The sequence below is a fragment of the Chanodichthys erythropterus genome, chromosome 11 (genome assembly GCF_024489055.1).
Source record: "Chanodichthys erythropterus isolate Z2021 chromosome 11, ASM2448905v1, whole genome shotgun sequence".
In the NCBI taxonomy this organism is placed as follows: domain Eukaryota; kingdom Metazoa; phylum Chordata; class Actinopteri; order Cypriniformes; family Xenocyprididae; genus Chanodichthys; species Chanodichthys erythropterus.
The window spans coordinates 44,314,400-44,339,451 of NC_090231.1; the positions used below are offsets into that span (position 1 = coordinate 44,314,400).

Genomic DNA, 25,052 nt, shown 5'->3' on the forward strand with positions numbered 1-25,052 from the left:
TGCCAATGGCGATGTCATTTGTTACCTGTTACTTTTCTCAGCGCTGCTCAGACTGGCCCAATCACAGTCCTTTGTGATTACCGTGTGTGTTTATTTAAGCCAAAATCTTTGGGCCTGTGTAAATACCCACACTTGAGGCCTTAATTGGCCACTTGAACACTATGACCAAACTCCGGAAATACGTCATGTAAGTAGACAAGCGGTCAAATGCAAAAACAGCAAATGTGTTTTTTTTGGATGGTTTTTGGACAGGCACAAATTGTCTCTCCAAAGAAAACTACACGACCCAGAGAGCTTTGCGGGAGACGATCAGCGGTACGGGAAGTTACGGGTCAGTAATGTGCTTTAAAGGTTAGGCTTGTAGATTGTAAATTGTGCCTCGTTTTTCAAAGCTTGACGTTCTGATGATTCGTATTATGTATTTATTTATATGAATGGTGATTATGTTGATTTGCGTCTGATTTATTTGCACGCTCATGCCATGTTGACGTTTGGAGTTGATCAGCTGTGCATGAGGAGCATGTCAGTAAATCATGTTTTCCATAAATATAAGTTTCTCTTCGAAAATTAAGGTGAAGTTTTCAAGATATCGAAATTTTAGTCAAGGAGAGAATTTAATGCACCTTGTTCCACCTGTTGCACAAGAAATTTATTTCAAGTTAGCTTAAGTTTCAAAATAAAAAATGGGATCAGTATTTATTTATTATAATTTTGTTGCACAATAAACCAATTTTCTTTATTTATGAATATGTGTGTCATTCACATTTTTTTTTTTTTTTTTTTTTTTGCAGTTTATATCATAAACCAATTCCTGTCTTACAAGATTCCTTTAATAGGCTTTTTACAATTAAAATGTCTAAATGATTGCATTGCTAGATTCATTTTTTATAATCATATTCTATCCAGTAAAATCTGGATAATACAATTAAAAGTCCCATTAGGATTGCTCCCATTAGTACTCCTCTGAATTTTTGTAATAAACTCTGTAGTATAGATGCACACAAATTAAAATCACTTTTCTTTGCCTTGTATGTTTAAAAATAAAGTTCTCAATGTCCTCCATCCCATCAGAAGCATGAATTACGCTCGCTTTATGACAGCTGTGAGCGCAGCAAGAAAACCATCAGCTATTCGCTTACTGAGTGAGTCTGATTTTTATTATTATATTACTGTTTATTACCATGATTGATATGAACTGCCTGACTCAGATGTGACTTCATGACCAGATGTTAACTAAAAAGACACTTAATGTTCAGTAATATTTTCGATTTGACTGCACTCTCGGATGAGGACAAAACTTAATGCTTTATTATTGTCTTCTGTAGAGCTGCTTTACAGCTGAATTGAGCTCATTTTATAATTGATGAATTTTATACAGTCATTGAACTGTGAATCAACACTGAACTAACTTGAGCTGAATAACGACTCCATTGTTTTTAGAGCTGTTGTACAGCAGAATTTGATTGTGTCTCTTATTTGATGGATCGATCATTGATCATTACTTTGAAAAAAAGCTGCTTTGAAACAATCTGTATTGTATAAAGTGCTATATAAATAAAGATGACTTGACTTAATAAACACAGCCTCATTTATGTTGTCATCATGATCCAGCTGAGCTGCAGCAGCGATCTCCTCCGTCTCTGATCTCTCTGGCTGGAGGAGCTCCCAATCCCAACACCTTCCCTTTCCAGTCGGCCAGCATTAAAGTGAAGGGAGGAGATGCTGTGGTTTTGGATGAGACACTTATGAAGAGAGCGCTGCAGTACTCTGGCTCATATGGGTATCAAACTGTACACTATTGCTCAGTGCTGGTTACAGCTGATTACATGTACTCTGTATTATGTATTCTGATTCCAAAAATAAAGTACTTGTAATTACTGTAGATTATAATACATTTTATGATGCTGCTCGTTATCAGATTACAGTTACTTTTTTATGGATTAAATGAATAGGGTCTATAAATTGGGGGCTCGTCCGGGATTTGAACCCCGAAATTGAAACGTTATTCAAAACAATGACAGTAAATTATTTATAATTTATAAGTTCTTCCTAATTCTTTTCCCCCCTAAAATTTTCTTTCCAAAAAAGCCTACCATTATATATGTTTGGAAAGTCTTCCAGTTACTTCACAAACCCTAGTTTAGGAAACCCTTATGTAATGTTTAATGCAATGAATGCATGTTTTTGATAAAGATTGGAATATATTTTAATTTTTTGTATTTTTATATCAGTATGGCACAAAATAATCTTATTTAAATCTATGTAATAAACAAGTTTGGTCAAAATTAATCTAAAAGTTGTCAATACATTACATAAAATGTGTAATCTAATCAATTATGTTGCTAACTACAATTTTCGTCATGTAATTTGTAATCAGTAATGGACTACAATTTGTAAGCACTGCTACTGCTTCGTTGGCTCATATGTGTGTCCGTGTGCTCGTAGTATTCCAGAGCTGGTCTCATGGATGAAAGATCTTCAGAAAAGCCTCCACAATCCTCCTACAGCCGGCTACAGTCCAGAGAGAGGACAGATGGAGATGTGTGTCACCACCGGCAGTCAGGAGGGCCTCTGCAAAGTACCACCTCATACACACCACTAACATCTTGCATGATATTATCTGGGCATAATCAGACAGATAATGAGCATTTTACAGTGCTATTTATGGGCAATAATAATATGGTCACCACTATATTATGCATCCCTAGTCAGGGTTATTATAGTTAATGAAGCCTTCCTTCAATTCCCAGGCAAAGCAAGAACTGATAATGTGTACCTTGAATCCAATGTAAGCTGCTTTAAATAAAAATCTGCTAAATGCATAAATGTGAACTAAAACCATTACTTTAAAGAACATAAACCTTACCTAAAATAAAATAAATTATTAAACTTTATTTCAGCTATTTCACATTTTCTTTTAGTTTAACTTGATGTACTAAAATAACCAGAATTAAAATTGAAATAAAAATAAATGGAAAAAAAAACAAATATAGGCATAAAAAACCTAATAAAAACGACAAAAACACCCAACAAAATTACTAATACTTTAAGCCTGGTTTCACAGACAAGGCTTAGCCTAAACCAGGATTAGGCCTTAGTTCAATTAGGATATTTAAGTAGCTTTTATAAACGTACACTAGAAAAAAACATTTTTGGTGTGCATCTTCAGACAAAACAGTGACACTTACCCCTTTTCCACCAAAGCAGTTTGAGTGCTGGTTCAGAGCCAGAGCCTAGTTTCAAATCAGTTCTTTGTCTTTCAACCCACAAAGCACCAGCTCCGAACCAGAAAAAGTGGTTGGTAAGTAGCACCAAAACACTGCTGGGCTAGAAGTAAGAACCGCTTGCGTCAGGGGCTGGGGGCGGGGTTACCGTGACCAACAAGAAACTTGTGACCGCTGTAGGGCCTCGCTCGACAGAACTTACCAAGGACTTTATCAATGAACAAAATGATTGAACAAAGCTTCATTTGGTCCAAAAGATCCATTTCCTGACAGGAAACACCTAGCCTTAACAGAAGTGATGACGTGACTTCTTTTAACAAAGGACTCACTGTCTAAAGGACTTCTTAGCTCATCAGCAATAAACTAATCAGAACCCATCACGTGGATCTGATCACATTAAATCTATTGATTCTCTCACAAAACCCTCTTGTATTATCGGACGGAACAGGAAAACACCCATCAACGGATTTAAAGACGAATCTGTCCTATCAATACCTCCCTTGTGTGAGCAATCCATCCTGACCCGGTCACTCGTGACTCCGGTCAAAGTTTAAACTATGCTTAATCATTCAACAGCCGTCACATCCAGACTCCAAAACCCTCTTTGAAATATCTGACCAAAGTCTCCCAAGAAGAGAGCCGCTCAAGCCGGACGCTCAGATCAGTGCGCTGCACCAGCCAGCAACATCCTTCAAAGCTTCCGTGCAACCCACAGGGCTTTCCCGAGAAGACGTCACCTGAAAGACAGCCAATCCAGAACGGGATTCCGCTGTACATGAGTCACGGAACAACCCGACTACCTCAGCTGTCAGAGCAAACGCAGGTACAAGCAAACTTCTCTTGCTGGAAACTGGCGAAACTCCTTTAAACCTAAAGAATCAAGCCAAAGCTCTGCTTTTGTGATTTTCCTCAGGTTATGAGTTAAGTTAGTACTGAACTTGGGACTTTTCATAACTCATCAACTCCGCGAATGTGTGTGCATGTATGTATGTGTGTGTGTGTGTGTGTGTGTGTGTGTTTAGCCTTAGTTTCTTGTAATCATTAGAAGTAGTCAATAAATCTTGTTTTGATTTTCACATATACGAGTTTCTTGTGCTGTGTGTCAAATTACTGCCTTAAACGTAAAAGATCAAGTTACCTCTTGCTAATAATTATAATAATAATAATCATAATAAAATATTGTTACTGTTGGCCACAGAATAATATTTTATCCAGAATTGGTAAAATACTCTAACCTCAATTTTCGCTGGACGAATAATTGATGAAGTGTTAAATATTGATTCTGAATCATTTACAGTGAATCATTTACAGCTGAGTCAATTCTTATTCCCTGCAACAATTAAATTGAGCTAATAAATGACCTAAGGTCCTTACACCGCCATTTTTGAAATAGCAGCTAATCGAGCTAATAGGAGCTCGATTGTAATTCCGTCCATATACAAATTATGGCGAGCCGTGTTTGGATGCCGATGTAGGTTCGCAAAGCCATGAGCATCAACAGTAGTGAAACATCCGTGATTGTTGATAGAAGGCTTGTTCGAAATGCATCGGGAGCGTTTGTAGAGCATACGACTCCGTGTACTTTTGGATCGTTCTCGCGGAGCTTTGATGTCATGCACCGATCGCTTTGCGAGAATCCGATGCTTCTCAAACGAGCCTGGTGTATTTGTGTTTGGCACTGCGCCGCTAGCTTTGCTGTGAAATATGAAACGTATACAGTGACGCAAGACCTGGCTCTGTGGTGGCTCTCTATCCTGTGGAAAGGCAAACTGGTTGTTAGAAGGCTCTCAGTTGAACCAACTCCGAACTAGCACCTGGTTCGTGCTGGTGGAAAGGGGGTAACTGACATATTTTAAGATCTGCCAGTGCAAGTTGCTTTCAGTTAAAACTGCCATCAAATGAAAAATTGAATTTACCTTGGCATAGTTGAATAACAAGAGTTCAGTACATGGAAATGACATACAGTGAGTCTCAAACACCATTGTTTCCTCCTTCTTATATAAATCTAATTTGTTAAAAAGACCTCAGAAGAACAGGCGAATCTCAACATAACACCGACTGTTACGTAACATTCGGGATCGTTAAAGGTGCTCTAAGTGATCTCACGCGTTTTTAGGCCAAAACATTTTTTGTCACATACAGCAAACATCTCCTCACTATCCGCTAGCTGCCTTTTATGGAAGCCCGTTTCCGCCACAGTTCAGTTATTCTGTAAGTCATAATAATGAGAAAGTTTCTCATAATTATGACTAAGTATCTCATTATATTGAGAAAGTTTCTCATAATAATGACTTAGTATGTCAGAATAATGAGAAAATTTCTCGTAATTATGACTTATTTTCTCGTAATAACAAGAAACTTTCTCGTAATAATGACTTAGTTTCTCATAATAACGAGAAACTTTCTCATAATAATGACTTAGTATCTAATAATAACGAGAAACTTTCTCGTAATAATGACTTAACATCTCATAATAATGAGAAACTTTCTCGTAATTATGAGAAACTTCTACGCATGCGCAAAGCAGCGGAGCAGTGACACACTAGCGACATCCGCTGGTCAAATGCGAGAACTCCGCAACCATGGCACGTTCTGCAAAAGTGTAATCTATAATATTATTAAATAAATAACATTATTGATAAATTATCAGTAGCCTAGTGAAACGGGACAGTCTTCATTTGTAACATTCATTTGTATTTTTGTGTATGAACAAGCAGAAACAGAGTGGTGATCCATGGATTTCAAACAGATTGAGAAATGATAAGACAGCACACACCTACATATCCAACTCTGTTAAAGAATGCTTCACCTGGAAAGCTGTCTTTTGCATACATTCTAATGAGTCATAAACATCTTAAAAGGTGTTTTCTGTAGGAATATCGCTGGAATGAAGGTCACTAGCCAAGTGCTTTAGGACCGGGTTTATATTAGAAAAGCTTTCCAGTGCCTGTCTAGGCAAACCTGCACATCAAATAGCCTAGACTCATCCACAAAATACCAAAAAACCAACACATTTTATGAAGACGTTGCACTTAAACTTAACGAACTTCCTTCGTTAATCTGATAGTTTTGAAAGCCTTCGCGTTCATGCAGCAGTTTCCACCATTACCACGGAAACCACTTTGCGTTCGTGCGCATGGAAATGTATTGAAGATACTGATAATTTATAACTGATGTTATTTAATGATACTATAGACTGCAATTTGTATATTACACTGAATTTAACGAAAACAGAAGTGCACGAATGCAGAATGTGCCATGTTTGCTGTTCTCGCATTTACGAGACTTTGACCAGCGGATGTCGCTAGCGTGCCACACCCTTCTGCTCTGCGCATGCGTAGAAGTTTCTATTACGAGAAACGTACTCGGTTACTAACGTAACCTCGGTTCCCTGAGATACGGAACGAGTACTGCGTATGGGGAAAAGTCTCCCTTTTTCCCCGTCACTGAAGACTTTTCAATAACGCAGTGTAACTGCACCGTCATTGGTTCACTCATAGACAAGTTGTTGAACCAATGGCGGCGCGGCATAGCTGTGCAGCCTATGGCGAGAAAGCGCGCAAACTTTCCCGCCAAAATGGGCGGGGTAAAGGGCTATATAAGCAGGCGTTTCGCCATAGGATTTCAGTGCCAATCGACTGAAGCGACGACTCTGAAGTCGCAGCCTCGTGGCACGGCAAGTAACGCAGTACTCGTTCCGTATCTCAGGGAACCGAGGTTGCGTTAGTAACTGAGTACGTTCCCTTTCGATACTTCACTCGCACTGCGTATGGGGAACGAATTCAACCGCGCCGTGCCACAGCAGGGAACGACATAACTTGTTTTGGACGCCGGAAGGGGACCAGGAAAACAAGCAAGAAGGCAAAGCCGCCGTATCCCTCGTTACACTACAAGGAAATGAATCCTGTAACGGCGTGAGGCGGAACCCATAAGGGGCCGCCAATCACACTGAAAAAACCCGAGCTTGTAAGGTCGGGACATCAAGATGGTAGAACCTGACAAAAGTGGACTGCGAAGACCAGCCGGACGGCGAAGACCAGCCGGCCGCCTCACAGGTGTCTTTTATGGAAACTCCATTGGACCAAGCCCATGAGGAAGCCATTCCCCTAGTGGAGTAACCAGAGAGGAGTAACACAGATTAATGGTGTCGACTATCCAACATGAGAGACGTTGTTTTGAGACCGGAGACCCCCTGGTGCAGCCACCAAAACAAACAAAGAGCTGATCCGACTGCCTGAAAGGCTGAGATCGCTCTACATAGGTCCTCAATGCCCTGACAGGGCAGAGTAATTTCAGCTCTCGTTCATCCGTAGAGGAAGGAAGAGCGGAAAGTGAGATGACCTGCGCTCTAAACGGGGTTGAGAGCACTTTGGGAACGTAGCCATGCCTGGGTTTCAGAATGACCTTAGAATCATTAGGTCCGAATTCGAGGCAAGCAGGGCTCACAGAGAGGGCCTGCAAATCGCCAACACGCTTGACCGATGCTAGTGCAAATAGCAGAGCGGTTTTTAGCGTCAGGGACCTGAGGTCAGCTGAATGCAGCGGCTCAAAGGGGCTACCTTTTAGGGCCCTGAGGACCAGAGATAGGTCCCAAGTCGGCACAGTAAGGGGACAAGGTGGATTTAATCGCCTAGAACCCCTTAAGAAATGGACTACAAGGCCGTTTCGACCCACTGATTGGCTGGCAATAGGAGCATGGAACGCTGCGATGGCTGCCACGTAAACCTTAAGCATTGAAGGGGTGCACCCCATATCCAAACGCTCTTGGAGGAAAGACAGTATGAAGGATATGTCACTCTCAACAGGGTCTATGTTGTGTGAGGAACACCAATCAACAAAGACTGACCATTTTTGAGCGTAGAGGCGTCTCGTGGACGGGGCTCTCGCCTGAGAAATGGTATTTAGAACGTCCCCGGGGAGGTTAGTCGGCTCCCATCGAGGGACCAGAGGTGTAGAGCCCAGAGCTCTGGCTCAGGCTTCTGTTTGCCTGAGAGAGGAGATCCTGTCTCAGGGGAATCGGCCAAGGGGCTCTCGTGGAGAGCTTGAACAGCTCCGAGGACCAAACTTGGCTCCTCCAGAGCGGGGCCACCAGAAGGACTCTGTGTTGGTCTTCTCTGATGCGCCTGATAACCTGGGGGATCAGTGCGATCGGAGGAAAAGCATAAAGGAGCGTGCTGGGCAATGCGTGGGCCAGAGCATCGACCTCCTTTGAGAAAAATGTTGGGCAGTAAGAGTTGTCTTCTGAGGCGAAGAGGTCTATGTCCGCTTTCCTGAAGAACTCCCAAATCGTGAGAACCGTCTGGGGGTGGAGCATCTACTCGTCTGAGGGGATGTTGCTCTGCGACAACATGTCCGCGCCCAGATTGGTCTTGCCAGGAATATGAGTCGCTTTGAGCGACTGAAGTCTCGGCAGAGCCCATATTAGAAGGCGTTTCGCCAGAGCGCACAAGCGGCTGGACGAGAGACCTCCCTGATGGTTTATGTACGACACCACTGTCATGCTGTCCGATTGGACTAAGACATGGCGTCCTGTCAACTGAGCCTGAAAAGATTGAAGGGCTTTCATCACTGCTAGCATCTCTAGACAGTTGATATGTAGACGGCTTTCCTCGTGACTCCACGAGCCGAAGGCCGGTCTGCCCTTGCACACAGCGCCCCAACCCGTGTTGGAGGCGTCCGTTGAGAGCACCGTCCTTCGTGAGACCGCCTGCAGGGGTACTCCAAGACTGAACCAGGCAGGGTTCAACCAAGGTTTCAGGGCTAGAAGACAGGCCCGATTGACCTTGAGACATAGGCGGCCGTGCCGCCAGGCGTTTGGAGAAACCAGGAACTTCAACCAGTACTGCAGAGGCTGCATCCGAAGAAGGCCGAGCTGCAGCACCGGGGAGGCGGAAGCCAACAACCCTAGCAACCTCTGGAAAAGCTTCAGAGGGAGATAGGCTTTGTTCTTGACTGATGCCGCGAGCTGCTGAATCGCCAGAGGACGAGACTACTGACGAGACTACTGCTGTCATACGGACTGAGTCGAAGACTGCCCCCAGAAATAAAATTTGCTGGCTGGGGCACAGCGAGCTCTTGGCTAAGTTGACCCTGAGACCCAGGCATTGCAGATGGCTGAGGAGCACGGATCTGTGGTGTTCCAGCTCGGCTCGCAAACGGGATAGGATGAGCCAGTCGTCGAGATAATTTAGAACCCGGATTCCCATTTATCTCAGAGGGGAAAGCACCGCGTTCATGCACTTGATGAAAGTGCGAGGAGCCAGAGACAGCCCGAAAGGCAGGGCCGTATATTGGTACGCCACCCCCTAGAATGCGAATCTCAAGAATCGTCTGTGATGGGGGGCTATCTGGATGTGAAAATACGCATCCTTCAGGTCCAGCGAGCAGAACCAGTCCTCGGGGCAAATGTGCGCGAGGATCTGCTTCAGCGTCAGCATTTTGAACTTCCGTCTCATGAGGGAGCGATTCAAAAGTCTGAGATCTAGGATGGGTCTGAGACCGCCATCCTTCTTGGGGACCAGAAAGTAGCGGCTGTAAAAGCCTGACTCGCGCTCCGCAGGGGAAACTATTTCCACAGCTCCCTTTCTTAGCAACGTCATAACATTGGACATGAGCGTCGTCCGGGTTCACCGAGGTTTGAAGCACCCCGCCGAAGCAAGGGGGCCGTCGTGCAAATTGGAGCGAGTAGCCCTGAGTTACGATCCCCAGGATCCATTCTGACACACCGGGGATGGCTTGCCAAGCCTCGGCCCGAGTGACAAGGGGTTGAATGACATCGGATGGCAGGCCGCCGGAGAGGGGGCCACACACCGAGAGAGGTGGAAGAGGAAATTTGCTCTCTTTTTGATGAAGTAAAATAGTGTTCACCGTGAAAACGGCGTTTTGAGTGGGCGCAACAGGTGTGGGCCCAGCTACAACATGAAGCATGTTTTCCACACCCGGAATTAGACGAGGCGGAGGGGAAACTGTACGTAGGATCTTTTGGGGTGGTCCGGTCGCAACGAGACAATCCGCCATCCTCTTTCTTTTTGAAAAATTAGGACGTCTTCGGAGTCACCGGGTCCAGCACAATCTTGGGCCGGGGTCCCTGGCGTCTCAGGAAGGGAGGGCGCTTTGCAGGGCGTGAGCACTGGCGGTGCTCCTTAGGCGGGGCAGAAAATGTCCCATAGCTTGAGACGACTTCTGCGCCGCGGTGAAGCGCTCGGTAAAGACATCCACTGCTGGCCCAAAGAGACTGGAGGGAGAGACCGGAGCGTCCAGGAAGGCCGTCTTATCCAGGTCCTTTATTTCCGTCAAGTTGAGCCACAGGTGGCGCTCCAACACTACCAGGCTGGCCATAGAGCGGCCAATGGCCTGGGCCGTAGCCTTTGTGGCTCGCAGGGCTAGATCGGTGGACCTCCGGTCCTTTAAGTCGGTGCGTCTATACCGGACTCATCCAGCGAGCGAAGGAGTTTGGCCTGGAAGACTTGGAATATGGCCATTGTATGGAGCGCAGAGGCAGCCTGGCCCGCCGAGGTGTAAGCCCGTCCAGCCGCGAAGAGTTCGGCATCCATGCCTTGGCCGTTCTCTATGGGCTCCAAAGGAGGTGGGGGAGCGGGATCTTCCGGCTCGCCAGCCCAACCTTCTGCTTCGGAGGCAGCGAGGGACATGGAGTCATCCTGTTCGTCATCCGATCCTCCAAACGAGACGAGGTCGCTTGCATCGGCAGAGGGACGCTGATCGGGTCAGGAGAACAAGACGGGAGAATGTTCCCTTGGAGGAGAGGGCGAGTCACGCGGGGGCTGGGCCGGAATGAGCTCGCCAAACTCCGGGCGCTGGGTCGCTCTATCCCGCTGTCTCTTCCTTGCCGGCTCGTGGGAGGAAGGAGACGGGAGGGCGCGAGCGGCGAGATCGCCCTCTGTGAAGAAGGTGACCCGCGAGCGCAGGGAACCAAGACTCATGCTCTCGCAGTGCGGGCATGAGGCTCCAGCAAGCGCGCCGTCAGCGTGGGACTTGCCCAGGCAAGCGACGCACTCGCTGTGACCATCGTCGTGGTGCAGAGGGGCTCTGCACATGCCACATGAGTGGCGCGGCATTTGTATCAACGCCGCCGCCGTGATAATGGCGATTGGGGAGCTCTTTTTAGAGCGGCGAGGGCCGCGGAAGCTCAGATGGAGCGGTGAAAACCGCTGTTTATGCTCTTTTAGAGCGTCAATAAACTGCGGAGAAGCCGGCAGGAGACACGCTAGGAAGCAGCCGGAAGCGGGAGGCGGCGACTCGAGGACGACGCTGCAGGCTGCAGTCAGCGAGGGCGCCGGCGCTGTCTCCGACCGCCGAGTCCAGCTGAGTCCGCTGCGGGAGCCTCTTCTGACGGCGGCGGCGAGAGATTCTTAAAGGCGGCGAGCTTCTTCGGCTTCAGGCAGAGATCAGCGAGGAGAAGTAGAAGTCGTCGCTGAAGGAGAAAGCCCTGAAATCCTGTGGCAAAACACCTGCTTATATAGCCCTTTACGCCGATCATTTCAGCGGGAAAGTTTGCGCGTTTTCAATATAATGAGATACTAAGTCATAATTATGAGTTATAACTGGCTGCTGACAGTCTTTATTCTCACCAGAGAAAAATATCCAACACATAAACAAAAAGACGGTGCAACGCACACTCAATAATTCCACATCCAAGGACGGGCTTCACTCCACGACACGAGCACAGCTCACTTAGTCCGACTGTCAGCAGTCCCTCTCTCTCTCACACGCTCCTGCTTCTCCTGGCGTTTTATCCTGTCTCCACGCCAGTTATTGGAACGAGAAACAGGTGTTCGTGATTTACATTCAACCCGTTCAATCACCGCACATCCCCAGACACTCCCTCCTGCCGCAGACCCCGCTAAACCACGCCCCCCTCGCCACATACCCCCACCGCCCGACTCAGGCCGGGGAGCCGTCCGGCCTGGAGCCCCCCCCCTTTTCTGGAGAGGAAGTCGGCCACAGCCATCTGAACACCCGGCCTGTGGATCACTTTGAATTTAAAAGGCTGTAAAGCAAGATACCAACGAGTGATCCGCGCGTTGGTGTCCTTCATGCGGTGGAGCCACTGCAGAGGGGCATGGTCCGAACAGAGGGTGAATTCCCGCCCCAGGAGATAATAGCGGAGGGTGAGGACGGCCCACCTGATGGCTAAACACTCTTTCTCCACGGTGCTGTACCTAGCCTCTCTCTTAGAGAGCTTGCGGCTAATGTACAGCACCGGCCGCTCCTCACCCTCTATCTCCTGGGACAGGACCGCACCCAGCCCTCTGTCCGACGCGTCTGTCTGCAACAAAAAGGGGAGAGAGAAATCAGGGGAATGAAGTAACGGCCCGCCACATAAAGCAGCCTTCACCTGGGTGAAGGCCTGCTGGCACAGCTCCGTCCACTGGACCGTATCTGGTGCATCCTTTTTAGTCAGATCAGTCAACGGGCTGGTGAGGTCCGAATAATTAGGAACAAACCTTCTGTAATATCCCGCCAGCCCGAGGAACTGTCTTACCTCCTTTTTGGTCTTGGGACGCGGACAGGTTGCAACCGCTGCTGTCTTATCAATTTGGGGACGCACCTGTCCATATCCCAAGTGGAAGCCCAGATACCTTACTTCCACGCGCCCAATTGCGCACTTATTCGGGTTGGCCGTGAGCCCAGCCCCTCTCAGCGATCTCAGGACAGCCCTCAAATGCTGCATATGCCGCTGCCAATCATTACTAAAAATAATAATGTCATCCAGATAGGCAGCCGCATACGCAGCATGGGGGCGTAAGATCTTGTCCATGAGTCGCTGAAAGGTAGCCGGTGCCCCGAACAGCCCGAACGGAAGGGTCACGAATTGGTGTAATCCAAACGGCGTCGTGAAAGCGGTCTTTTCTTTGGATAATGGAGACAAGGGGATCTGCCAATACCCTTTTGTTAAGTCCAGTGTCGAATAAAAGCGAGCTGTACCGAGCCGGTCAAGCAATTCGTCCACACGCGGCATTGGATACGCGTCGAATTTCGACACTGCATTCACCTTGCGATAATCCACACAGAACCGTACTGAGCCGTCTGTTTTGGGGACCAAAACTATCGGGCTCGCCCAGTTACTGCTGGATTCCTCTATTACCCCCATTTCAAGCATTGCCTCTAATTCTGCCTGAACCACTTTTTTTTTGTGTTCAGGTAACCTATACGGCCGGCTGCGAATCACCACGCCCTCGATGTGGTGCTGAATGAGGTCAGTACGGCCCGGTAGGGGAGAGAACACGTCGGCAAATTCAGCCTGTAATTTGGAAACATCAGTGAGCTGTGAGGGCGAAAGGTGATCTCCCCCCGGGGCCAGAGCGAGGGATTGTTTTTTTACATTCGCCTCTGGCCCGAGATCATCCTCCCCGCTAATCACCGTCGCCAGCATCACTGATTCCGCCTCACTCCACTTTTTCAGGAGGTTGAGGTGATAAATTTGACGTGCCCCTCTCCTATCGGACCGTATTACTTCATAATCGAGATCACCAACTCGCCGTGTGACCTCAAATGGTCCTTGCCACTTCGCCAGTAATTTTGAGCTTGATGTGGGGAGTAATACGAGCACTTTCTCTCCCGGTGCAAAATTACGCAGATTAGTTCCCCTGTTATACAACCGGCACTGTCTGTCCTGGGCTTGTAACAAATTCTCCATAGATAGCCGCCCCAAAGTGTGGCGTTTTGTTCTCAAGTCCAGCACATACTGAATTTCATTTTTTGATTGAGACGGTCCGTCCTCCCAAGACTCTCTTAGGACATCCAACACCCCGCGGGGGTGGCGCCCAAAGAGAAGCTCGAAGGGGGAAAACCCCGTGGAGGCTTGCGGGACCTCTCGCACAGCGAACAACAGGGGTTCCAACCATTTATCCCAATTTTTGGCGTCTTCTTGAACGAACTTACGAATCATGGATTTAAGCGTGCGATTAAAACGTTCGACCAGCCCGTCCGTTTGTGGGTGAAAGACGCTGGTTCGAATCGATTTAATGCCCAACAATTCGTACAGTTCGCGTAGCGTACGTGACATAAACGCCGTGCCTTGATCAGTGAGGATTTCTTTCGGAATCCCCACTCGGGAGATTAAACTGAAGAGGGCGTCCGCAACACTCTTAGCGGAAATGTTGCGGAGAGCCACTGCTTCTGGATATCGTGTTGCATAATCCACAATGACCAATGCAAAACGATGCCCTCTCGCTGATCGCTCTAATGGCCCGATGAGGTCCATGCCAATTCGTTCGAAGGGGACCTGCATTAATGGAAGGGGGCGCAAAGGCGCTTTTGGAGTGGCCGGAGGATTTACCAGCTGACATTCACGACAAGACGCGCACCACCTGCGCACGTTCTCGTGAATGCCCGGCCAAAAAAATCGGGTCATGAGGCGATTTAGTGTCGCTGTTTGTCCTAAGTGTCCAGCCATTGGGTTGGAGTGAGCCGCATGGAAAAGCATTTCCCTGCGGCTCTTTGGTACTAACAACTGGGTTGTATCTTCCTTTGATTGAGTGTCTTGGGTCACTCGATACAACCTATCTTTAATAATCGCAAAATAGGGATAAGTTAGTGGTCGTCCAGGCTGGAGAGGCTGACCGTCAATCGTACTGACCCTCTCAAACGCATTTTTCAGCGTGTCATCGTGAGACTGCTCCAGGGGAAAATCATCACGGTCCGAGAGAATCAGTCTCCCGATCCCGCTCGGTTCCCCTGAGGCAGTCACCACTGGTCCCCGGTCAGTCTCCCCCACCTGCACTCGCACTTCCCTTCCCCGCGTACACTTACTCCAAGAGGCACCCGAGCATAAATGCCCCAATAATTTATTAAATGCGGGCCAATTTGTCCCCAAAATTAACGGGTGCCGGAGGTGCGGATTAACTGCCACCTCCACACTATGCTTTTGACCCCTAAATAGAATTCCGACTGACACCAACGGATAACTCGCGATATCCCCGTGCACACACCGTACCTTAACCACGCGGCCTGTATCCAATGCCCCGGATGAAATCAGGCTTTGATGCATGGAGGTTTGGTTACAACCCGAGTCCACCAAAGCCTGATATGTAACCCCCTTGATACTCACTGGTATCTGGTACTGACCAGCCTGACCGGGGGCGACCTGCAGGTCGTCCGGGACCCGGATCAGTGTCCCCACCTCCATCACTGGACACCGGTCTATGAAGTGATCCGGGTCCCCGCAACGCCAACAGGCCGGCCCAGACCTGCCCGCCGCTCCAGTGGCGGAGAACGGGCCGAATGATTGGCGTGGAGAGAGGGGAGAAGCAGGCGCGGGGTCCAGCCCGGCGGTGGCCAGTCCCGCCCCCCTGGGCGGGGCTCTTGGCGCCACGAACTGCCGAGAATCCGTTCCACCCCGCCCTCGGGGCGGAACACGAGGCGGGCCGGGCGGACGGGACCTAGGTAGAGGGACAGGTTTAGAGAGAGAGAGGGGAAGAAGAGAGGGAGAGAGAGAGACAGATGGCAGGGATTCGCCGACCCCTGGGCACGCCACCAAGTGGTCCTCCGCCAATTGGATGGCCGAATCCAGCGACGTGGGCCGGTGGCACTGGACCCACTCGGCGGTCTTCTTTGGGAGCCGAGTGGTGAACTGTTCCAGCACCACGCGATCGATCATTTGCTCCGCGTCGCCTCCGTCGGCCATCAGCCATTTGCGGCACGAGTCCCGGAGCTGTTGGGCCAACACGAAGGGTCGGCCCGCCTCCCCCAGCTCCAGAGACCGGAAGCGCTGACGGTGCTGCTCGGGGGAGCGGCCGACCCGCTGCAGGATGGCCCTCTTGAGGTCGTTGAAGACCAGGAGGTTCTGGACGGGCAGCTGCTGTGCTGCCACCTGCGACTCGCCCGAGAGCAGCGGGACGAGCCGCATGGGCCACTGGTCCCGGGGCCAACCTGAGACCTCAGCAGCCTTTTCAAACAGGTCCAGGAAGGCCTCCGGGTCATCTTGCGGGCCCATCTTCTGCAGTGGCAGCTGGAAGGGGCCAGCAGCTGCCGCGCTGGTCGCCGTGGGAACCTCCCGGCCTATCCAGCTCCGGAACCTCTCGCGGTCCTCCTGCTGGCCCTGGATGATCGCCTCGAAGCGGCGTTCCTGGTCACTCCGAAGATCCAGCAGGGCCCGATGTTGTTCTTGATGCAGGACCGCGAGGGATGCAATGATGTCCGCAAACGGCTTTCCAGCGGCGGGGGATGCCTGCATGGCGGCGGCTTCCGTCTTCCTTCCCGGGTTTCGGCACCAGTGTAACGAAGGTTCTTTGTGTAATGGGAAGGAAGAGGACAGGAATCGGCTTTAGGGCTGCTGACAGTCTTTATTCTCACCAGAGAAAAATATCCAACACATAAACAAAAAGACGGTGCAACGCACACTCAATAATTCCACATCCAAGGACGGGCTTCACTCCACGACACGAGCACAGCTCACTTAGTCCGACTGTCAGCAGTCCCTCTCTCTCTCACACGCTCCTACTTCTCCTGGCGTTTTATCCTGTCTCCACGCCAGTTACTGGAACGAGAAACAGGTGTTCGTGATTTACATTCAACCCGTTCAATCACCGCACATCCCCAGACACTCCCTCCTGCCGCAGACCCCGCTAAACCACGCCCCCCTCGCCACACTCAGTTACAAGTTTTATTGCACCAATAAATGCCGCACACAAAACGTGCATCTCTCCTGCATTATCCACACACATAACACAGACTCTTGCATTAATGTAAAGACATACTGTTTTATAAATGAACATTAACAATCACAGGAGATGAAATATTATCCATTATTACCATTGCTGTATTACAATCATTGTATTCACATATATATGTGGTTTTATGATACACTTAAAGTAACTTCAATTATGCTATGTTTAGTGTCTATGGGTTCCCAGCGGGAAGATTTGAATGCTTGCATGTGTGGTATGTCTATACCTGCGCAACACATAAGTATTACAAGAATCTTTAATAGTTCTTCTTCAAAGCTCAGCCAGTTTAATCTTGCTCGGTCATAAAAGCCCCAACAAGGGGGAGTGTTGTCACCCGGAAACACAACACCTTCATTTGCTACACCAATTTTAAGAGGTTGGACTTTGACCAGAGGTTAAAAGCTAGAGGACAATGCCACTCCTTCTATTTTCCTTGCCTTGTGGACAACTGAACAGAACCCTCTTGGCCGAAGGCCGCTTCAGGCCAAGGCCTGGTAGGCCTAGGCCTGCCCCCTCGGCCTACAACCCAGCCATGTGCTCAACATAGAAAACATAGAAAAGACTGGCAACAACTTCGGACTGAATCCTCAAGATCTCTCCTCAACCTGCCGATCCGACGCTCCTCAGCCTAAAGGCATCGTGCAAGTATCGTACATTTTAACACTAAACAGCGATTTAGTATTGATTTGTAAGACTTACCTTTGCTATGGCTAAAATAAACTGATGATTCCTTTCCAGATTGTCTTTAACTTTTCCTATAGCTCTAGTAACATTACCTCCTCCGGTTCAATGGAGTGTGTGTTTATTAATGTGTGAATGTGTGTGTGTGACCTTTGTTGTATGTTATGTGTTTGTTAGTTTAGTTATGTGTTTGTGAGTTAGTTAATTAAGATTGTGCACAATATATGTTTGGTTCTGACTCCATCTGCTAATTAATTGCCTCTGAAGTGATTTAGATCCCGAACCTATGCTCTAAGTAGCACTGTGTAATACGAATATTATTTTTCCATAACCTGGAAATGAACATTTCTTAGAATTATTAAACAATCAACACTAAGTGTTCCCTGGACAACAGGTTAATTGATTGTAATATTAAGATTAATGTAGCTATATCCAGTAAATCTGATTAACAGATTTACATATTCATAATTAATCATAATTAACAGATCATATTGAGTTATGAATAATTATTAATATTTCCCCTTTGAGTTAATTCGCTACACTCTGTAGTCGCAAAAGCTCCAAAAACGGCAATAAAAACAAACTGGTGCAGCCTGGACCACGAATCATAATAAACATGCTCCAGCCAATAACCGACAAGAATGATTTTAAATGACTGTTTCAGGAAGCATGGAGGGGAGTGGGAGGAGGAGGAGGAGGAGGAGGAGGAGGGAGGGTCTAGCTAGCCTCTGTTTTGTTTGACAACACTTCGAACGTCAACAGGAAGTTACTCCACCCAGGATCGCTTAGAGAACCTTTAATATGTATGACCGCAATATTTGCATATGCCAGCCCATGTTCAAGGCATTACACAAGGGCAGCCAGTATTAACGTCTGGATCTGTGCACAGCTGAATCATCAGAGTAGGTAAGCAAGCAAGGACAATAGCGAAAAATGGCATATGGAGCAATAATAACTGACATGATCCATGATATCATGATATTTTTAGTGATATTTGTAAATTGTCTTTCTAAATGTTTCGTTAGCATATTGCTAATGTACTGTTAAATGTGGTTAAGTTACCATCGTTTCTTACTGTATTCACGGAGACAAGAGCCGTCGCTATTTTCATTTTTAAACTCTTGCAGTCTGTATAATGCATAAACACAACTTCATTCTTTATAAATCTCTTCAACAGTGTGTAATGTTTAATGCTTTAGCCACGAAGCACAGCCTCAAACTCATTCAGAATCAAATGTAAACATCCAAATAAATACTATACTCACATGATCCAATGCATGCATGCAGTATGCATGTCGAACATTTGGTAAAAATCCATTTGAGGGTTATATTAGCTGTGTGAACTTTGTAAATGCACTGTATTATAGTCGAGAGCTCAGGGGGGCAGGGAGCGAGAGGATTTACAGGGGCCGCACACGCTTAATCGGTGCATAGTTAATGATGCTTCAAAATTTTCAAAAATTAATTAAAAAAAATCTATGGGGTATTTTGAGCTGAAACTTCACAGACACATTCAGGGGACACCTTAGACTTATATTACATCTTGTAAAAACTTGTTCTAGGGCACCTTTAAAACACCTCAATCATGCATTTTAGTCTAGGACTAGTTTAAGCCTTGTCTGTGAAACCGGGGGAAAATAAAATAATTAAATAAATAGATAAATCGAAAATAATGTACAAGCTAATTAAAAAAAAATATTAATTAAATTAATAATCATTACATTAAAATCAAATGCTCTTGTGGAGATAGTCACTCTTTTCCTAATGTATAAACTGAGAATTATGCTTGATATTATTAGTTATATGCATATGTGCCATAATCTAGACAAAAGCTGCAAAAAAGTCTACCACACCATGAGGGTGAAAAAGGGCAACAGCTGTCTCAAACAGCAAACGTTTCAGTCACCTTCAGCGCTGAATTAGGTCATGTTGTGACTGAAATGTTTGCAGTTCTTCAGTAAAGCTGCAGTTTTTATCTCACACTTGCTTTTTTGTTGTCTTTTTTCATCCTTATAATGAGCAGCAGGCCTAAGTGATTATGGTGATTTCTTCCCAATTTGCTATATAATAAAATTCCATGTTTCTTCTTCATTCTGTTCATCAGATATTTGAGATGCTTGTCAGTTCTGGAGACAACGTCCTCCTTGATGCTCCCACATACTCAGGAACCCTGGCGGCCGTAAGGACAAAGATGGACCACATTTTCCCATCAACCATGTTTTACCTGTGATCTCTCTTGATCCATTAAAGGAACATGTTTACATGGTAATTATTGGCAACTATTTCATCAACAGCTGCAACCGCTGGGCTGCAACATCATTAATGTGCCAGGCGATCAACATGGCATGATCCCAGAAGGCCTCAGGAAGGTTCTGGCACGGTGGGATCCTACAGACACACTAAAGCCGGGCAGCACTGCACCAAGAGTCTTGTACACCATCCCCAACGGAGGCAATCCAACAGGAGCGTCCATGACTTATGAGAGGAAACAGGAAGTCTATGAAGTAAGCAGTGTTTATTTCCTCAATGCACACCGTTCTTGTCTGCGTTTGCCAATTTCCATAGAGTATGAGGCTGAAATGGTCCTGTACGATGTTACAACATTCAGATGTTGTGATATATGATTTAGTGTGTTTATGTGCTCTTGTCTTTATCATCTTTTATACACAATAATTCAAATGTAATCCAGTGTTGTTAAGTAAAACTTAAACTATTAAAAAAATGTTGAAATTTAATAATTAAAAAAATTTTAAGTTGATGTACTGAATTTACTAAAATTGAAATAAAAATAAATGAAAGCTATAAACATAAAAAAAATCCCCATGCCCCTTCAAACTGTTCAAATCGGAGGACAAAAATCAGGGTAGAAAAATGCCATTTATTTCTACATTATGACAATTATTTAATGTAAAAATCATATTAACATTATAAGTACACCTCAGGAAACATTATAAAATAATAAAAAATGCCGTTCATGACCTTTCAAATTAAAATTAAAAATAAAAATATTAATAAACCTTATTAAAAATATTAAAAGGGTAGTTCACCCAAAAATGAAATTTCTGTCATTAATTACTCACCCTCATGTCGTTCCACACCCGTAAGACCTTCGTTCATCTTCAGAACACAAATTAAGATATTTTTGATGAAATCCTCCATAGAAAGTGTAATTACCACATTCAAGGTCCAGAAAAGTAGTAATAATATTGTTAAAATAGTCACTATTGTGACTACAGTGCAGGGCAATGCATGCGTGTGATGCTGATGCAGGAGTCAGCCAATAATGAGTCGCCGTTCTGGCGTAGAACCTGGAAGCGCTGAACATAAACCGCGTAGAAGAATAGTCAAGTTGACTATTTTAACAATGTCTTTATTACTTTCCTGGACCTTGAATGACGGTGCTTTCTATGTGCAGGGGCGGACTTAACCAATAAGCAAGGTAAGCAGCCGCTTAGGGCCCTGGGCTGGGTTTCCCGAAACCTTCTTAACTCTACGTCGTTCTTAAATTATACCTTAAGCTGTACCTTAACGTTAATACGTGTTTCCCGAAACGTTCTTAGTTAAGTATACCTTCTGTAAGTCATACTTTCGTAAGGTTGGTCTGGACCACTCTTAGCTATACCTTATCACTGTTTATAGTCAATACGAATATAATTCTGAAGCTGTAATACACCCAGTGTTCGATTAGGATTATGGCAAAGAATAAAATGCAAAAACATTCAATGCTAAATTCAAATGTGCTTTAGCGCTGATCCAGAGACAGACGCGCGCTCTGCGCTTGTCACGTAACTTTATCACAACTATTCGGTGTTTTTTACCTCAGTTTTTTACCTCATCGCGCTTTATTTTAGGTTTCAGACATTTAAATACACATTTGAATTAAGTAGGCTACTGCATAAAAAAAGACATTTATAGTTTGTTAAATTCAAATTACACTGATGTCTACGGAAGCTGCAACAATAACCCTTTTTTCATATTTGATATGTTTTATTCATATCAGATACACATTGTTTATGAAACAATAAAGTTTACTCCATTCTTCTCCCAGTTCACCGGCAACATACTTTTATGTATTTCGGGGAAGATTTCGTATAGGCTATCCGACAGCTCTAACTGCCGTGCAAACTCATCGCGTGACAAAACACATTCACTTCCACATATTTTACAATCGTAAATTCATCATATAGTTAACAAGTTTGTGAATATTAAAAAAAAAAAAAAAAAAAAACGATATAAACGAGATACCTACATGTCTGTCAGCTGCATGACGCGTCTCCAAGGAATTAAAACTTTATTCTAAATAAAGGTCGCCTTAAACTCACGCTGATGGGAGCTCCGCGCCCCCAGAATATAGATAAATTACAATATAGATTTAGTTTGCAATTTAGATTACTTTTATAACATACCATGAGTCCTGATAAATGCAATTTCTACTTCTGAAGTGCTTATTTTTATAAAGAACACTGATTTCTCACATAACGCAGTGAAGCAGCGACCGTATAGAGTGAATTATCGATTCTCGAGCCATCGATATCAACCAATTCAGCACCGCCACCATGGACAGCACCTGGTAACGTGGCACTTAAGAAGATATACCTTAATCAACCTCCTAAGGGATAGTTCGGGGAATACGCCTAGAAACGGTACATCTTCAGTTAAGGTCTACCTTTAGAGTCTTCGTAGCGCGCTAAGAGACAACGTTATCGGGAAACCCAGCCCTGGGCAATTAGGGGTTCCCTGACAAATACCAAGAAGCCTATATAAATCATATATTACCTATTAATTTTCTATCATATATTGTATGATAGAGCTTAGATCGGGCCCAACAAATCAAGACCGACCCTACCTGAGCCCGAGCACGTTGTGTCCGAGCCCGGCCCGGCCCGACACGTCCACTGTAATTATGAGCCCGAGCCCTATTTAAACCCGACCATTTTTAATATGTGGGCCGTTATAACCAGGGGCGGCGCCAGATTTTTTATTTTTTTTAACGCAGGTTCTGCTGTGCTAGATCTTTTACGCTACAGGGGGGAGCTGTGCAGTTATATAAATTATATAAATACTATTAATAAATGAGCAAAACTGGCCACTCAATATTAAATATTAAATTATTTTAATTATCATAATTAAAGTTTTAATTTTATTAAATTGAACAAGCTCAACATTCAGCATTCAATCAAATATTCTTAAAGATTAATTATTATTAATAATGTTACTTCAACATATTGTTATTTCAACATAATATGTGTGTGAGCAACAAGCAAGATGTGCATTTGTAAATTCGGTGACAGCGTGTGTTACCAGTTTCAAAAGGTGTGTGACCGCGGCGCGCCGGCGCCTCCATGTCATAATTACATTGTCTGCTATATTGCTTTTTATGTATTAAATCCAGGTAATTGGATGATGAAAAATGTATTAAAATTAAGATACAATTTATACTAAACGAAATTCACTTTAAAGAAAATATTTCTTCAAAACAAAACTTAACAAACTTGAAACTAAATGTGCTTAGGCCTATTTAATGGCTAAAACAGGTAGACTAAAGACTCTCTTTTTGTACAAATTGCAGCACATTCATTTAATTCTGAATTTTGCACATGTAAGTTGAAAAGCATTTGTTTGTGCATAGTAAACATATCTGTAACATTTATCAAGATCATAATTGTGCGTGCATTTATTAATTATTATCTTAATGAATAATACGACAAGGAAGAAGCATGTAAGCTGCGTTGTTTGTTTATTAAAACTAGTTTAAAATGTTTCCATACATTTTCCTCCAGACTTGCTCAAAGTTAATTCTCCTGTTTTAATTTTTTTCTTTGCTTCTTCAAGCTCCATGTTGTACTTAAGCCTCGTTTACACAAGGTTTTGTTCCGTCCTCTGAGCGGTGTCAACTCACACCAGAAGCATTTCAGAAGCGAAGCGGCTGGATTCGCGAGATCACTAGATTTGCCTGGCCAACATTGTTTTCGTTAAATTTTTCATGTTTTTAATGGCTAAATGGTTATATTTTGTCCGGTTTGATTGTGTTTATTGCTATGCCATACTTTATTTTGCTGTAGCCATACAGATGAAGTTAACACACTTAAAATTTCAGTTATGGACAACAAAAACAAAGAAATTTCAAGTTTTTCAACTTCGAATCTCTTGTCTTCAGTTTCTGTCATTGTAATGATGTGAAATATCAGCAGGAGTTTACAGGATTATTTTGACTTTATTTTGTATTTGAGCTGCGCGTCAAAAATAGGCGAGGCGCCTACACTGTAAAAATAAAAGGTGCCTGTAGGAACCTTTTGGGGTTCTTCACTTTGCCACACCGGCGGAACCGTCTGTAGATCCTCTAGGCACCCTTTCAAAAGGGCTGGTTCTCTGAGGAACCACCCAGGTTTCCTGAGGAACCCTTATATGAAGCATTGTGTTGAACCGCTTTGGGTGCCTCCAGGAACCAAATTTCATTTTTTTTTTAAATTATTAATTTATTTTCATGTTGGTACTATGGTTATCCTTAACTTCTATTATAATAAATAAATTGAAAGACTGCAAATGCAAAATAAAAACTGTTTATTGCATATAGATGAATTTTATTACATACACTTTAAGGCACTTAAAAAAAGCAATAGGCTTAATATCAATACACATTTAAAAAATAGGGTAATACATAAGCAACATGAATAACCAACCATTTATAAACAATAGGCAATACAAGAATAGACATCTCAACAAAATGCATGGAAACACAAATGTCCCATGTAATAAATCAATGTTTAAAAAATGACATTAAAGTATTAGTTAGCCCAAAAATGAAAATTGTGTCATTAATTACTCACCCTTATGTCGTTCCACACCCGTAAGACCTTCGTTCATCTTCGGAACACAAATTAAGATATTTTTGATGAAATCTGAGTGATTTCTGTCCCTCCATAGACAGCTACGCAACAACCAATTTGACGTTTAAAGGTGCCCTTGATTCAAAAATTGAATTTACCTCGGCATAATTAAATAACAAGAGTTCAGTACATGGAAAAGACATACAGTGAGTCTCAAACTCCATTGTTTCCTCCTTCTTATATAAATCTCATTTGTTTAAAAGACTTCCGGAAAACACACGGATCTCAACATAACACTGACTGTTACGTAACAGTCGGGGGCTCCGCCCCCAATATTTTCATAGGCCTATGCCATTGCCAGCTCATATTCAAGCCATTAGAAAGAGCAGAACATCTGGATGTGCAAAGCAGAATCAACAGACTAGGTAAGCAAGCGATGACAATAGCAAAAAAGGGCAGATGGACCAATATTAACTGACATGATCCATGATAACATGATATTTTTAGTGATATTTTTTAAACTGTCTTTCTAAATGTTTCGTTAGCATGTTGCTAATGTACTGTTAAATGTGGTTAAAGTTACCATTGTTTCTTACTGTATTCACGGAGACAAGAGCCGTTGCTATTTTCAT

General features: G+C 44.7%; 1 protein-coding gene across 6 annotated transcripts; it reads left to right on the forward strand.

Annotated features, from left to right (window-relative positions):
• The first annotated feature begins 54 nt into the window (after window positions 1-54).
• On the forward strand, window positions 55-23,910 carry LOC137029993 (kynurenine/alpha-aminoadipate aminotransferase, mitochondrial-like). Of its 6 annotated transcripts, none has more exons than XM_067399886.1 (7): window positions 55-351; window positions 1,072-1,142; window positions 1,612-1,780; window positions 2,446-2,578; window positions 19,698-19,772; window positions 19,888-20,097; window positions 23,426-23,910. In XM_067399886.1, the coding sequence occupies exons 2-7, from the start codon at window positions 1,076-1,078 to the stop codon at window positions 23,567-23,569; spliced, it is 798 nt and encodes a 265-aa protein (XP_067255987.1). In that variant the 5' UTR covers window positions 55-351; window positions 1,072-1,075; the 3' UTR covers window positions 23,570-23,910. The 6 variants fall into 6 exon arrangements, with proteins under 6 accessions (XP_067255987.1, XP_067255983.1, XP_067255985.1 ...); XM_067399882.1 differs by having other exon boundaries at window positions 55-331; window positions 1,047-1,142; XM_067399884.1 differs by having other exon boundaries at window positions 310-331.
• Window positions 23,911-25,052: the final 1,142 nt, after the last annotated feature.